The 15919-nt window shown below is 46.3% G+C and overlaps 1 protein-coding gene across 2 annotated transcripts in view; it reads right to left on the reverse strand.

Moving 5' to 3' along the window:
* Positions 1–168: 168 nt before the first annotated feature.
* LOC128342835 (transcription factor HES-2-like) overlaps positions 169–15919 on the reverse strand; it is a 33367-nt gene continuing 17616 nt past the window's right edge. The window contains exons 1-4 of one of the 2 annotated variants that reach the window (XM_053290851.1): positions 13670–14137; positions 2500–2595; positions 1240–1321; positions 169–1095 (exon numbers count right to left, since the gene is read on the reverse strand). In XM_053290851.1, the coding sequence (XP_053146826.1) occupies positions 668–1095; positions 1240–1321; positions 2500–2595; positions 13670–13813 (750 nt within the window). In that variant the 5' untranslated portion in view covers positions 13814–14137 and the 3' untranslated portion in view covers positions 169–667. Of the gene's footprint in view, positions 1096–1239; positions 1322–2499; positions 2596–13669; positions 14138–15919 lie in introns of those variants that run through there. The other variant, XM_053290852.1, reaches the window with a different exon arrangement.

Below are 15919 nucleotides of genomic sequence, written 5' to 3' on the forward strand. Positions count from 1 at the left end.
CTGGCACTGCCATTGTAACCTTGATCAGAATGAAAGCTGCCTGGTTCTCCGCCACACCAGGTGTACTTGTGAGGAATACTGAAACTGCTGGTAAGACCTTGTTGGGCATTGGAGAGAGAGAGAGGCTCTGTACAGCTCTACCTTAAACATTGACCTCCTGTCATGATCTTCATATATGTTTATTAAAAGGCATCAAGCTTAACCCCCAGCAAAGAATCTCCCGCACAAAATGCAAAAGTAGCTCTGGCAGGCATATATTGCTTCAGTGATGGCACTTAGCAAGCAGGGATCAAGCAATATTGATCAGAACAGCCAATAGATTCTTCTAAGCAAAGGTCACTGGCTCTTTCCCCTCCTGCCTTTGACCATGTCCACCGTTTCCTAGAGCAGCGCATGGCTCTTATACGGCTTACTGCTGGGCTTTCCGCTGGCTTGCTCTAATCCTGCTTCAGGTAACTGAGCTGCAGGGTTGGGGGCAGATTTCAAAGCATCAGACAGGGAAGCCTGCTGTGCCTCAAGAGCCCAAGAAGGGTTCATCGTCTCCATATATGGCTGAATCCTTAAGGCTAGAGGTTTGGTATGGTAGGTGCATCATGTCTCCACAAGGCAACTCTGCTTAGCTTTATACATGTTCTGTCCTGGCTGGCCATCTTGAGTGAGGCCACATTCACCAAGGTCTCCACATAAGGGTGGTGCTGGTAGTAGTGGGGGAGGTTTGCTGAGTCCAACACACAGGTAATGTAGATGCTGGAGGGGGACGTGATGAAGACTCCACAGTAATAGTGTGGAAGTCTGAATGAGGAGGAGGAGGCCGTGCAGGCATTGGAGGAGGCAGAGAATGAGATGCCCATGAAAAGGAAGACTCCGAGAAGGAGAAAGAGTCTGTTTTGGGTGGTTGCCAGACTCTGGAAAATAGAGCTGGTGCAATGGAAGGCTTGGCTCCTGGAGTTTCTTCCAACTGCTGCAGGATCCGAGACTTGATATCCTGACTCAAAGAGGAGCCAGCTGAACTCAGGAAGCTGCTGACAGTATTGATGCAGTGGCGGTAACCAGCAGCAAAATCCCGGCTGTCTTGAGAAGGAGAAACGGCAGCAGCTGGAGGGGAGGCAAAGTCAGGCATGTTAGCTTTCCTGATGCTGTAACCAAGTGGCATCTGGAATGCTGGCACTTCGGCATCTTTTGTGTGCCTCCCATGGCCTTGTGCCAAGGGAGAAAGACTTAGGAAAAAGTGTCCATTACCTTGCTGCTTCAGCCTGTGGAGCTGCTCTACGGTCATCTCCAGAATCTCCGCTTTCTCCAGCCGTGACAAAACTCTAGTGTTCTGTGGAAGTCAAATGAGAAACTACAATGCTTTACTTAGGTATGTATTCATTCATTTATAGGCACATCTAAATGGAACTCTTGGAAAGGTTCAAAATGGACTTGTTCCACTTCCCAATTCTACATTATATGTGCACAGAGTTGTGTTGTGTTACATGGGTTCCCTTCCCAGTTCTTGGCAGGGCATATTGCACAACCAGGCCAGCTAAGAATCCATTCTGGTTGGGCAGTACTGGTTGCGTTTCAAAGCAGGGGAAAGATGCATTTACTTACTTTACCTGTGTGTGCCCTGTGCTTAAAAAAATAAAAATCTGAGCCCTAGCAATCCAAATTTTGCATCAAGAAAAGCTAAATTCTACAAACTTCAAAGCGGTATGCAAATTTATATTTTGCTTGTTTGCATGACTGAGAGTGACAGTGTGGTGTAGGGGTTAGAGTTTAGACAAGGAATGGAGAGATCTGGATTTAAATCTCAACAGCTCAGCCATGAAGTTTACTAGGACCTAAGAGATGTGAAGCCCCATCTCTAGGCCTAACCCTAATGCTTGGGGATGTTATGAGGATAATGTAAGGGAGGAAGAGAACTTTGTAGCCTGAACTTCTTGGAGGAAGGGCAGGATAGAAATGAATTCAATAGTAAAAACAAACTGCATAACAGATTACAATCTTGCATAACTTACTCCTGTTTCACTCATAGAAGTGAGGAACTGCATAGGGTGCTAAACTCTCAATCTCAGCAGTAGAAATCTTTTTGGACACCACCTGCCTCTGAAGATTCCAGCAGACGTTAGTCACACGCACTCAAGCATAGGCACATCCCTGTCCTTCCTGAATGACATGCCTATGTACCATCTAGGCTTCTCTTTAGTACTAATGTGTCCTAACTGCACTGGAAGCTGCTGTTCAGATAGGTCCTTGCAAGAATCTTCTACCACAATAAAAATGCCTTTGTTGCAATCAATTAACACAGCTAATTTTTTGGATTTTGTTGTCGCTAACATGCTCCTCCAAGGACAGGATGTGTGTTCGATGTTGGAACCCTGCTGCATTGGGAAGAACATGCTTTCAGCATCCTTCCACTTTGTAAATAATCAGAGCTTCACAGATCTAAGGGACGGCTGAGGGAATTGTTCTTGAAGGGACCTGTCTTCTCCCTACCCTGGGGGCCGGTGCATTTACCTGTTGATCTGGGGTCTGCTGAAGTAGCTTCCTCAACTGTTCCAGGCTGGCATTGATGCGTGCCCTCCGGCGTTTCTCAATCAGTGGCTTGACAGACTGGTAGGAGCAAGAGGAAAAAAATGTGATTTATCAATAAGGAATCAAAGAGGCCAGAAATGAGTCCAACAGGATCAGAAACCTTTCTAGACAAAACTGGCTCAATTGCCCTCCTGAGTATCTCTCACAATTGTACTTTTCTTTCAGCATCTTTAAAAGCTAGGGCTTCATTTCAGCCAGAGCTTAGGCTCAGAATTTATTTTTAATGCAAGCTTTCATAACAGGAACATTATACAGAAGTAGTGAAGTCAAAAATGACTTCAAGCGTGCATGGAATATCTTTTCTTTCCCACTGAATTAATCACAGCATTTAGCTGTATTTATAAAATCTCAGGTGAAATGATAGAAAACGTCTTCTATTTCAGGCCAAGGTGTGAAGAGAAATTGTATTATTGAATTAAGGCCTGGCCCTTGTGCATAGGACAACCCTGAGCACATGCTAGATGAGCAGGGCCTGGCTTTGGGAGGAGACCAGTCACTTTACTTTCTACCCAGTTTCCCCCTATGTTGCTTTGCTTATGGATAACTGGCAACCTTGGTGAATTGCATTTTCCTTGGCAGTGCTTACAAGCCTATCACTCCACTTTCTTTACTGGAATTTGGTAGGAGAATGGAAAACTGGGACCTCCCGCCCCATGCCTCACACGACACCACTGGGGCTGGAGAGGGCATCCAGGAGAACTATACTGAGAGGCCTACACACAATTGGTGTGTAGAGCGGGGAGGGGTTAGGTGGGGAGAGCGAGTCAAGCGCACTCTCTCCACACATGAGCAGCTAGCCCAGCCTGGGTGGCAGAACTGGCCACCCACACGGTTACCGGCTCCATCATGGAGCCGCTAGGGGCGGCTGGGATTGGGGAAGTCCCAGAAGTCCCAAGATGCCCTGCATGAGTGCGCGGGGCATTATGGGGAGACTCATATGATGCCGGGAGGCTTGTTGTTGCTGCCTCCTGGTTGGAGGTCTCCTCGTGAGTTGCTGCAGTGCGGAGCGACAATGGTACCACAGCAACATAATTTTTTTTTTAAAAAAAAAAATTGCATGCACTTTAGCAAAATTCAGAATGAGAGTTAAAAAAATAAAACAAAATGGCAAAATTCCTGTTCAGAGAAGGGGCACTGAGGTCCATTGTAAAGGAACCCCACTGGAATTTGGGCGGTTTCACTCACTTGCCCCTGCTCCAGTGCAGTGTCTGGTAGTTGCTGCCACCACTCTCTGCTTCCAGAGAGATCTCAGGTTTGGGTCTGAACCAACCTTTGGAGGATCCCCTCGGTCTCTGCAGAGCAGGAGCTGGGCTTAGTTCACCCCTTCAGTTAAGTTCCCTTTAAGTAGTTCAACCAAGCGGTCAGCTCATGGGAAACCGCAACTCCAGAGTCTCTGAGCAACGCACATGAGAGGCGAAATGGTTCTCTCTGAGAGATTACTTTATTAATCTACATTGCAGGAACCAAGGTGGGGAAGGGGAGCAGGAAGGCATTAGGAAAATAAAGCAAAAGTCATTTCTAACTCCTAACGCATTCTAAAGTCTACAGCAAAACATTTGCGTATCTTGGTGAAGGATGGTCCAGCCAGTAGATGGAAAATAGCTGACCTTTAACACAGGCAACACACAACTTGTAAAGAGTTTCTTAGGTAAAGCACTCGGAAAAGCGGTGAGCCCCTTCCACCAATCAGAGGTAGGCCATGAGTGCTCAGGTTGACAGCTCCTCAGCCAATGAGGTGGCGAGATGCCCTGGCACATGTCTGTAGTTCAAAGGGTTTTCCATTACCATTCTCACTGGGTAGGTGGGGTTCAAAGTGTCCATTTCTCCTGTGCTAGACAGGATTAGGGGATTGGTTTTTGGCAGGTCCAGCAGATGCTGTGGACATGATGCTCTCGCTTCACAATTATGGAAGCTAACTCCCATCATGCACTTGGTTCCTTGACATCCAGAGTAAAAGCAGTGGGACCAGAAAATATGGTCAGGCCATTGCCCACTGTGTCACCATCTGCCTCACCGACTACTTCTTCCGCCATGTATGTGCTTTGCCAGACCACACTGGACAGACTAGTATTGCAGTTACATTCAAAGTCAGGGAAAGGGCCACAAATCGAGCACAAATCCCACGTAAATCCTGTGCTATTTCTTCCCTTGCCCTGAGTGCCCTACTTCCCAACATTTCACAAGTGAAAACCGTGACTTGGGTATTTTCAGTACGTTTTCTCACACTAAGCCCAAGGACTCCCCACACCCCCGACACGCACACACACATACACACACACACCCCAGTGTCACACATTGCTCTTTCTCAGATGGCACATTTTGTGTTCCTTTAGCTGCAATGGCTTCTGTAGCAGGAGGTGTTAAAACAGGAGGAAGTGAAGCTCCAAGCTGATGCTCTGGGCTGCCCTTTAGAAACAGCATACCCTGAACGGATTGCTATAATAAGGTAATGGAATAAGACATGCTTGACACACACACCAAAAGATGTTAAGTATGCCCATGATAATATTATTTTTTCATTACTGAACAGCCGTTTAAGGAATCCCCTTTTCTTCACATCTTGTCCATTTAATGCGGACTCTCTCTCTTTTCTCTTTGTGTTCGCAAACTGAACTCAACTGTTTCTTATGAATATTTCATCGCACAATGGAGCTGTTTGTGTTTATTACGCAATGGCCACAATGCAAATACATTCCACATGATGTTGTCAGATCTAGAAAGACAGTTGTAGGGGATGGAGGTGAAGCACTGGCCATTATGGCCACTTGTGTGCATTTATCCACATGTGCACTGTATCCAGAGGTGCAACTAGGTAATTTGTGGACCCTGGACCTAATGCGCTTACCGGGGGGGTGGGCCCTGCAAAACAAGCATCCTCTCCAAATATATGTATATATACACATACACAAGCACAAACACCCCTTAACAGTTTGAGCCCTGAATACCTGAGGGACCTCCTGCTCCCAAGGGTTGCTGCCCACTTGACAGGGTCATCTGAGGGGGCTCTGCTCCGGATGCTGACCATGAGGGAGGCTCAGTTGCCATCTATGCAGGACAGGGCCTTCTCTGTTGCTGCCCCCAGACAGACTCTGGAATGCTCTCCCGGTGGCTATTTGCTCCTCCATCACAGTTTTTAGAAAGCATTTGAAATTTTGGCTTTTTACCCAGGCTTTTATATGATTGTCCCTACTGCTGCTTCTTTGTATTTTGTATGGTTATTTTATGCTTGTATTTTAAATCTTTTTTGTCAGATCTCTGTTTTTTACATTTTCGCTTATATTTTAATTGAGTAATTTTTATAGTCTTGTTTTGATATTTGTGTGACGCACCTTGGGATTGTTTTAATGAAAGGTGGTATATAAATTTAACAATCAATCAATATCACCACAACCCACAAGTATGGCCCAGAGTGCATTTTGGGTGGCGGGGAGGGGGGGAGGAACACTACACATCCCCCAAAAGATCCATACATTATCTTGATCATTCACCACAAGTCTACATATCTGTACCAGAGTGCATTTGCCAAGAAAAAAAGCACCAGTGGATTCACACAACTTCTTGGCTATTCACAAACTAACTGGGACACAACATGTGTCCCAAGCTCCACAGTTCAAGACAAAACCAACTTGGACATATAGATATAGTTCATTTGTAAGGAAAATAAATTAAAACCACACATGCTCCTTGCTTCACACAGTTCTCATGCAGACCTTTTGAGTCACAAACCAAGTTGAGCATAGTGCATTTGTAAAAGAAAAATAATCTTTTTTTAAAAATTCAGATGTAACAGTTCAACTTTCACCAGGTGTGAAATACTTTGTGAATAGAGATAACTCTGACAGCTTGACTGCAGTAGGGGAAAAATTATTTTAAAAATCACAGGATTGGTTTATTTTCTTGAAATAAAAATAAACAGAGTGCTGACATCTTGTGTCACATGTATGCCCAATTTCAGAAAACCAAGCCCAGACATTCTAGAAATGGAAAGAGTTGGGCAAAGTGTGTGTGTGGGGGGGGGGTGCATGTTGAACTTTTTTATGAAGGCAAAGGGCCAATATCCTTCACATGGGGATGGAATGATGCTCTAAGGGGAGGAGGGGCTTCAGTTCCAGAAGTTTTTGTAATTTTCTACCAAGCCACTTATGGGTCGTCTTTGCAGTTTTTTAAAATCAAAAATCGTTAAAAATAAACAGATTGACCAATCTGCTTCAAAACCAATACACAGAGTTCTGATAACCTGTCCTACATCTGTGCCAAATTTCAGAACTCTAGACCAAGCCATTCCAGAAATGTAAAAGGGAACATCATGGGGCCCTCCAGGAGGGTAGGCACACCAACTCGGGCCCCCAGGTCTGTGCCTAATGGCACCCCTGATTGGATCCATCCCACAACCTTAGATAGGTGTAAGTTCTATAGAGCATGGGAAAAGAGCTGAAATCTGAAGAACCCAGGCACATGTTATGCACACTAGCAAGCTGATGAGAAGACATCTCCCCAAAAGGCAAACCAGGGGCAGTGTTATGCCAGGAACAGGTACCAGGAAAGAGGGATTGTCCCTGGGAAATGGGAACATATACACTCCTTTCTCCCCATGACACCGCTTCACCTGAGGGAACTTTGCTTACAGCAATCAGGGCTCCATGCATGATACCATTCATGCAGCCCTGGGGCTGGACACCTTCAGCCTCAGAGGCAGGATGCCTCTCAATACCAGTTGCAGGGGAGCAACAACAGGAGAGAAGGCATGCTCTCACTTCTTGCCTGCAGGCATCCCAGAGGCATCTGGTGGGCCACTGTGTGAACCACGATGCTGGTCTAGATAGGCCTCGGGCCTGATCCAGCAGGGCTGTTCTTTCCTTCCTTTCAAGGACCTAATTACAATAGTGACAGATACTGCTGGTTGTATGCAGGCCTGTATCAATACCTTGTGCCAAACTGTTTATAGGCTCTCACACACTACTTCCCCACCTCCTGCTCCTCAGAAATGCTAAGGGCCAAACAACATATGATGTCAAATGTCCAGTTTGCTTCTGCATGCTCCCCCCCCCCAACTTCTAGCAGCCACAGCGGGCCTGATCCATATTAGGGCTGTGGCAGATAAAAAGTTAGTTTCCCCACTCCACCCCATGCTGCAGCCTTGATCCCAACAAACCTCTCCCTGGCGGCTTCTATTTAAGGTAGAAATAGCAAGTGCACGGGGCCAAACAAAATATGTAAATAAATGTGTAGTTTGGCCCTCATCTAACGAGAAACATTTAACTTTCCAGACTTGAAGGGAGAAGTAGATAAGGCTAGAGAGACTATACACGGGGCATAACTACATCAACAATATGATTTAATAATTTTTCTATTTTCCCTGAGGGGAGAGGCTATCATGAATCTTTAACAAAGAACTCTCAGTACATTTACCAAATGACAATACATTGAATTATTTAGGAGAAGCCATGACTATCTATCTATCTATCTATCTATCTATCTATCTATCTATCTATCTATCTATCTATTGAATATCTGTTCGTCTGTCTGTTCCCTATACATTCCCACACCCTTTGAGATATCGGGCTATGAAATGGCACTTTTTCTCCAGGAAGCGCTAATCTAACAATTGGAATCAGGGGGAGGAGCAGGATGGACCAGACTTCTGCTCTGGATTTAGCATGTTTGCCCACCTCGGAAGACTGGTCTAACTGATTTCCAATTGGTAGTCCAGCTCTCCTTGAAAAAAAGTGCCATTTTGAGACCTATTTTCCCCAGAAAAACAGGACTCAAAATGGTGGTCGATTAACTCAAATCAATTTGAGTGATTGGAGATTGATTTGTCGAGGCAGCTGGCTTGGATCAATTTGAGTTTTTGTAATTCGATTCAAGCTCAAATCGAATCACAAAAATTGATTCATGAACACCCCAATGGCAAAATCCATGGTATTTTGTGAGCATGTTATCCTTCCCCTGTCCTGTCCCAACGCATCTGTTTCTCCCTCCCCCCTCCTGGCCCAACCCATTGGAGAGGAGAGCTGGTCTTGTGGTAGAAGCCTGACTTGTCCCCATAGCTAAGCAGGGTCTGCCCTGGTTGCATATGAATGGGAGACTTGATGTGTGAGCACTGCAAGATATTCCCCTCAGGGGATGAAGCCGCTCTGGAAAGAGCATCTAGGTTCCAAGTTCCCTCCCTGGCATCCCCATGATAGGGCTGAGAGAGATTCCTGCCTGCAACCTTGGAGAAGCCACTGCCAGTCTGTGTAGACAATACTGAGCTAGATGGACCTATGGTCTGACTCAGTATATGGCAGCTTCCTATGTCCCTATACCACATATGTAGGGAATTTGAGATACTGTCATTTTCTTGTCATTTTTTCAAAATATATTTACTGATACAAAAATCAGCCCTGCTGCAGTTGAATGCAGAAGTGCATTCTCAATAAGGATGACTCTTGCATGCATGATGCAGCTTCTCTGACTGAGTTTACTCAGGCTCAGATAGGTTTACACCAAGAGCTATAAACCTGTAAGCTTACTTGTATTTATACCTGACTCAGCTTTCCTCTTCTTGTTCTTGCCTGCAAAAGATGCTGTACAGCTGGAAAGCCTGCTGCTATCGGGTGACAACACAATTGTCCAATACAAATTATCACCTGAACAATTCACTCTGCCTTTCCTCCTTTGCTTGTCTTCCTCACCGTTGAAATTCAGATTCTAAGCTCCGTTGGGCAGGGACCGATCTTTTCTGTATGTAAAGTTCCACGTACATGGATGACTGGCAGATGGGCAATAGAAGAAAAGAAAGACTGCATTCCAGTGCCTTATGTTATGTGGTCTGTTTGGCTCTGGGGAACTGTTTTTGTAGTTCCAGTTTGCAACATTCAAAAACATCCATATAAATCCCACAAACAATCGAAAGAACAAAACTGGAGAAAAATGAAAGCAAACTAAACGAGATCCAGACTGTTATGTGCCTTGGTTATGACATAGGAGCATGAAACGGTGCTGAGAAAGCTTTGAGGTCAGGGTCACTAATTCTGGGATCCACGTCCTTGTTTAGCCTCCATCTGTTTTGCCATGTGCCTATGCTTATGGTGAGTATGATTATTATTACAACACAGTACATTATGAAGCCATCAATCAAGTACATTATTCTCTTGAGTCTGCAAATCAGTCTGGAAAATTATGAACAAAATATAGGTATATCCCAACATGCAAACAGGTGGCAACATGTAAAGGCATCCGTAATAGCCTGTGTGTGTCAGAGTCATTAGCATATTGCGGCCCATGTATTACCTGTCAGGGGGATATACATATTCATGAACAATTGTCTGTATTAACTTGCTGATTGTTAATTCCATAAGATGGTCCATGAGTCACTAATACTAAATCTAGCTGAATATATTTAAAAGTCTTTCCCTGAATGAACGGAGGCACACACTCAAGGTCACAATTTGGATTAGTTATGCCTTAACACCCTTTAATCATCCTGCTGTACTGGCAATCTGGGTTTTACTCTTAAAGGCATGCTGAGGGAAAGTAGAGCCAAGAAATGCTATATATTCTGGATTAATCACCACAGAGTCAGGGGTGTAGATATAACTGAACCAGGAGTGGGGACAAATATCCCTGGGCCCCTGACCGGTGGGGGGGGGCGGCAGGGGGGGGAGACTCGTCAGCTGGGTGGCAGCTTGCTTTTTGCTCTCTTCCTGCTCCTGCTCCTGCTCCTGCCTCTCCCAAGCAGAAGATAGTGAGGGCCCATCTTGATTTTTTGTCCCGGGGCACACCTCAGCCTTGCTATGAGGTTGTTTATAGTGTTTTGTTATATCTCATATTCCCCCAACAAGGGGTGTAGCTAGGGGAGAGGGCCCATGTTCGCCCCTCTCCCTGGTGGCCTCTTGGAGTGAGGGAGATAATGACTAACATAGGGAGGGATGGAGCTGGGGGGCCTTCAGGAGCTGGGGGGGGCGTGTTCTTCAACCCATCTGCTAAATTATAGCTACACCCCTGCTCCCCACAACTCTGTTTCTCACTCTGCCCCTGATTTCTGCATTTCAGGCCACAAGACACAGAGTGACCCCCGCAGTGCTGAAGGACTCTTATCCTATCCAAAACACTTGCAAGTCCTTGTGATGTGACTTGCCCCCCTCATATTATGCTGGGGCGATAATTAATCAAATAAATAGATAAATAGATATCATGCCTCTCTATCTACCACAGTCCTTGGTTGCTGCTGGGAGCATGGAATGAGGATATGCAGACATGCAACTTGATTGGTGAGGGGCAGTGTTCCCTCTAACAGGGATTCCCAGATGTTGTTGACTACAACCCCCACAATCCTCAAAGGCGATTGCAGCTGGGGATGCTGGGAGTTGTAGTCAACAACATCTGGAAATCCCTGTTAGAGGGAACACGGGTGAGGTGGAGTCATATGGCGAGGGCTTGCAAGCATGACTGTCGTGAAAGGGATCCCTCACTGGGCTGTCTTTAGGGAGCTGTACACAGAACACAGGCCCTTCAGGTATGTGGCATTGGTATAATGGTGGCTGGTTGGTTGGTGCTGCACCAACAGCTGCAGATGACAGTCGTCACCTAGTTCTTCATTGAGGCCTGCCATAATCTTGTGCTTTGCTTTTAATTAGCATAAACTGAATCCAAGGTAGAGAAAGTAATTAGAAACAAGCCATGTCAGAGGCAGTGCTTAGCTCAAAGCAAAACTACCCGACAAAAATCTGTCAAATGCCTGTAAGAGTTTATTCCAGTAATCCATGAGGTGATACGATGTGTAACTTCCTTTGTCTGAATAAGTGAAATTAGGGTTCATTTGAAGCACAGGAGAGAAGCACTTCCAGATTTTGCCCAAGTCATGGGCAAAAAGGCACACACCTCTCCACAAAGAAACGGATGGTCTGAGGGAGTATAACTTGCTGGCTCTTCCTCATTCAGGAGCTGTCGTTTCTCCCCTAACCAGGGCTTGAAAGCTGCGGACAAATGGAAGTGGCTGGACAGACTGAAACTGCCCACTGATGCAGGCTCACATCCCTTGGGGGCTATCTTGGACCATGCCTTGCCTTTTGACCAGCAGGTTTCTGTGGGCTCTAGAATAGCCTTTTCTCAGTTGACATCTACTACATAAGCTGTGCCCCTCTTGCAAGACAGGGATCTCACCCCTCTTCATCTCCATCCTTTTGTCCCTTCCAGGCAGTGGCGACTTGTCCCAAGGAGCTAAACGAAGTGCAGCTGCCTCTGGTACCGAGCAGCCGGATTGCGCTGTTTCTCCCATCCTACCCTGTCCCAGCATTAGTGAGAGTCGCACTGCCTGCAGGCTGGCCATTCATCAGGTAGAGCTGTGCAGGCCCACACAGCTCTGCTTGATGAATGGCCAGCCTGCAGGTGGTGCAGCTCTTATTAATGCCAGGGCAGGGCCGGATGGGAGAAACTGGGGCGGATAGGCTGCCCAGTACCAGAGGCAGTTGCACCTCATTTGGCGCCCTACGAGCTCATTAGGACAAGCCGCTAGGGCCTTTAGGTTTGGCTACTGTAATGTGTTTTATGTGGGGCTGCCCTTGAAGAGGACTTAGAAACTGCTGATTTGTTGTAGCACTTCCAACCATCTGAGGCCTCTTCAAGGGCAGCCCCATGTCAGCGGCATTACAGTCCAAGAGGGAAATATGTGCAGCCTTTACATCACCAGCCACACTGCCTGCCAGCTGGCCCTGGGCCCAATTCAAGCCTGACCTGCCTCAAAGATCGTCGCCTCTCCCTCTATTTACCCACCCCGCTTCCCATCTTTCTTTGTCAAACCAGGCCCTGCTGCCATCCCATCAATGCACAGGACATGAACTTTTGCCACTAGAAGCGGAACCCTCACAGCTGTGGTTTTCCAAAGGCCGTGGAAGGATCCCCCTCTGTAGCTTTGGTTTAGCAAGAGCGGCAACACCTTGCTTTCCCATCTGGTTTTGGGGAGCTGGATTTTTTTAACAGGCTGACGGACGCGGTTAAAGTTGTTTCGCTGCAATTTACCTGATTGTTTTAGATCAGCGCTGCTCAATTTTGGCCCTCCTGCAGATGCTGGCCTACAACTCCCATAATCCCTGGCTTCTGGCCACTGTGGCTGGGGATTTTGGGAGTTGTAGTCCAAAAACAGCTGGGGGGCCTAAGTTGATCAGGCCTGTTTTAGATGATGGGTGTTTGATTCTCTTCCATCACTGCAAGCATCTTTGAATCATGTGCTGGGAAAGCAGCATATCAGTGTTTACACTAAATAAATACATGAGAATTTAGCAGAATGTTAAAAGATTTCTCCCTTGCTCTCCCATATAGGATAATGAGGAGCTGCAAGAACAATTTTGGGCGATGGAAGTATGAAGAATTGCCCCAGGATACTTCTTTCCCAGAGCTCTGGGGGGAAGCGGGGAAGGTCAGAATGAGAGTGGTGGTGGAAATGGAACCCTGAAGCCCAGCACCAGTCGGGGAGGGAGATCTGCATTACATTAATAGCTTTAGCGTGGAGCTGTACATCAGAAGGAAAGGGCCTCTGCAGGGCTGACGAGGATTTGGACCTCTTCATACAACAGGCAGTATTCTTTAATTTTGAACTTTGACTGGGGAGAGGGAGGTGTGGGGAGGGAGGGGGATGCTCTGAACTGAAGCAATTCCTGCAGAATTAATTCCTTACAGGGATATATCTTTAGGGCACAATTCTAAGCACGTTTATTCGGAAGGAAGCCCTATTGAGTTCAGTGGCACTCAGAATGGGTCTCTCTGTCAGCTCCAAGGTGCCTGCAAATCGCTTGGGCATCTTGTTGAATGGATTGGATGGAGATGTCCCGCCTGCCCTGCATCCCAAAGTAATTTGCAGGGTGTTTTGTATTACTCTGTACTGCTCCAGGTTAGACAGATTACTAACAAAACTACTGAGAAGATCAGCACTGAGAACTACTGTTAAAAGGCCTAGAAGAAAGTAGGTGCAAAACAAAACAAAATAGAATGGGCAACCATTTGGGTATAACTGGTGTTTTTTTTTTTAAAAACCCACAGAATAAACTGTGCTAGGGACAGGACTCCGAGTTTGGCCTGGGAGCCCAGCGGGGAGAAAGCCTTGTTTCCTTACCTTTCGGTAGAGGCTGCTGGGATTTTTTGAGTTCCTTGCAGAAGGTCCGAGCTTGTGCAAGCACTTTGACCCTGCCTGGGCCAGGTCCATCGGGCTGCCCCTTAAGGCGACTGGGGAGCAGGAGAGATCCTCGGGGCCTCTCATACTGCGGACCACCCTTCAGTTGTTCAGCTGAAGCAAAAACAAGGCTGGCTTGTTTTGTTTTGGATTTTCAGATATGTCCTCAGTTCTCCCTTTCTCTCCATTCGTCTGCTGCTGCGCTCTAGAAAAGTGATTCACACCCTCCTTCCTCATCCCAAGGTGTGTGAGCAACTCCTCCCCCTGCCAGTGGGAATGCCGACTCCTTAAGCAGCCGCTTTCCTCACCCCACCCCAGAGGCCAATTTGCATCTCTCTGCCTCTCTGGTGGGTTTGGAGGGAAGTAGGTACTATGGACAGCTCAGCAGGAGCTTAGAAACAAAAGCAGTCATGGGTGTGTTTTGAAAAAACACTGTGGGACTTCTCCCCCGTGGAGCTTAAAAAGGCATAAGCTTCTATTTCATATGAAGTATGCTCTTCCCCTTCAGCCTTTGACACAACCGTTTAATCCTCATGCCAAAACTTAAGGCTAAAAGCCAGCGTGGTGTAGTGGTTAGAGTGCTGGACTAGGACCCGGGAGACCCGAGTTCAAATCCCCATTCAGCCATGATACTAGCTGGGTGACTCTGGGCCAGTCACTTCTCTCTCAGCCTAACCTACTTCACAGGGTTGTTGTGAAAGAGAAACTCAAGTATGTGGTACACCGCTCTGGGCTTCTTGGAGAAAGAGCGGGATATAAAATGTAATAAATAAATAAATACATGTAACTCAACTGACTGCTAACCCTGACTAACTGAGCCAAGAGGCACCCTTTTAAAGCAGTGTTTCTCTTTAGCAGGAGGAGAGCAACTGGCCCTGTCTATCCCCAACACAGCATCCTTCCAGGGGCTGTTGCTGATGTCTATCATATGTTTCTATTTTAGATTGTGAGCCCTTTGGGGACCAGGAGCCATTTTATTTATTTATATCCATGTAAACCGCTTTGGGAACTTTGTTGAAAAGTAGTATATAAATATTCATCATATTTGTATTTGTAATGCACAGACACCCTGTTTACCCTCCACAAAAGGGAAGCCTTTCTATGGCTTCCCCCTTGTTGCATGTTAGATTGTAAGTTCCTCAGAGGCAGGGACATGTCCTTTTTCTATTACTCTGTAAAGCACTATGCATATTGATGGAGGAGGAGTGCACTCCCAGGGCTAAGCTAAATGGGTTTTAAACTAAATGGGCTTTCTCCAAGACACTCCCATATGCTCCAAATGTCCCTATTCACCATGAACAACCTCTGTTTTCTGGGACCCATGCTTTGTCAATCACTCTCCTTGTTTTGCTTCTGGGGAAGATATGGGTGGGGGCTGTATAAAACATGTGGTAGGTTGCACAGGAGTGCAAAACACCCAAATATTTCTCCAACCTCCTGTAACTGCCTATCCATACAATAAACGTTGCTGCCTGTGTTCTGAGTTGCAACTGTTCTGTAACAAGTACAGTCAGATCCACCGTATGCTTAAACATCCTACTGACAATTCCCAGGGTTTGGAGTGCTTTAGGGAAGCTATTGAATGAGAGTCCTATCTGCTTCAGAAGCCAGGCTATTGCAAGGCACTTCAGCAATGTGCCATAGCAAAGGGGGTAATCCTTGATGTGAGAATAGGGATATCTGAGGGTGTCCATGTCCGTGCTTTCATGTGTGAGATGTTGGAGGCTATGCTCTCCTTTGTTGACACCAGGAGCTTGCCCAGACGGTAGGCTTTACCACAGATTTACTGAGAGGCTTTTCTGCAAGTTCAAAGTTGCCCAAAAAAACCGACGTAATTTTTTACTCTGGATGTAAATCATCTGTAGGAGATGTGAACTAAAAGCCGGGTATGAAAAACTTCCAAGAAAGTGCAACACAGCAACACAGATCCCACAATGGTGCTCAACAACCAGATGAAATCTCCATGGTTCAGATGACCAAATGCTGGTGAGATAACAACAATGGATGGATCAATGGATGGATGGATGGATGGCACCTTCATGCCTGGCTGCCAGAAACAGGATGCAGGACTAGGTGGCCTGATTCAGCAGCAGTTCTACTGATGTTCTTAAACAGCTTTGAAGTTTCCCTGCATTTGGGCTAGATGAACATTCTGAAGGTCTTCTGAACTGTCTTCTGCATGTGCCCTACATG

This window comes from Hemicordylus capensis, chromosome 2 (assembly GCF_027244095.1).
Source record: "Hemicordylus capensis ecotype Gifberg chromosome 2, rHemCap1.1.pri, whole genome shotgun sequence".
NCBI lineage: Eukaryota > Metazoa > Chordata > Lepidosauria > Squamata > Cordylidae > Hemicordylus > Hemicordylus capensis.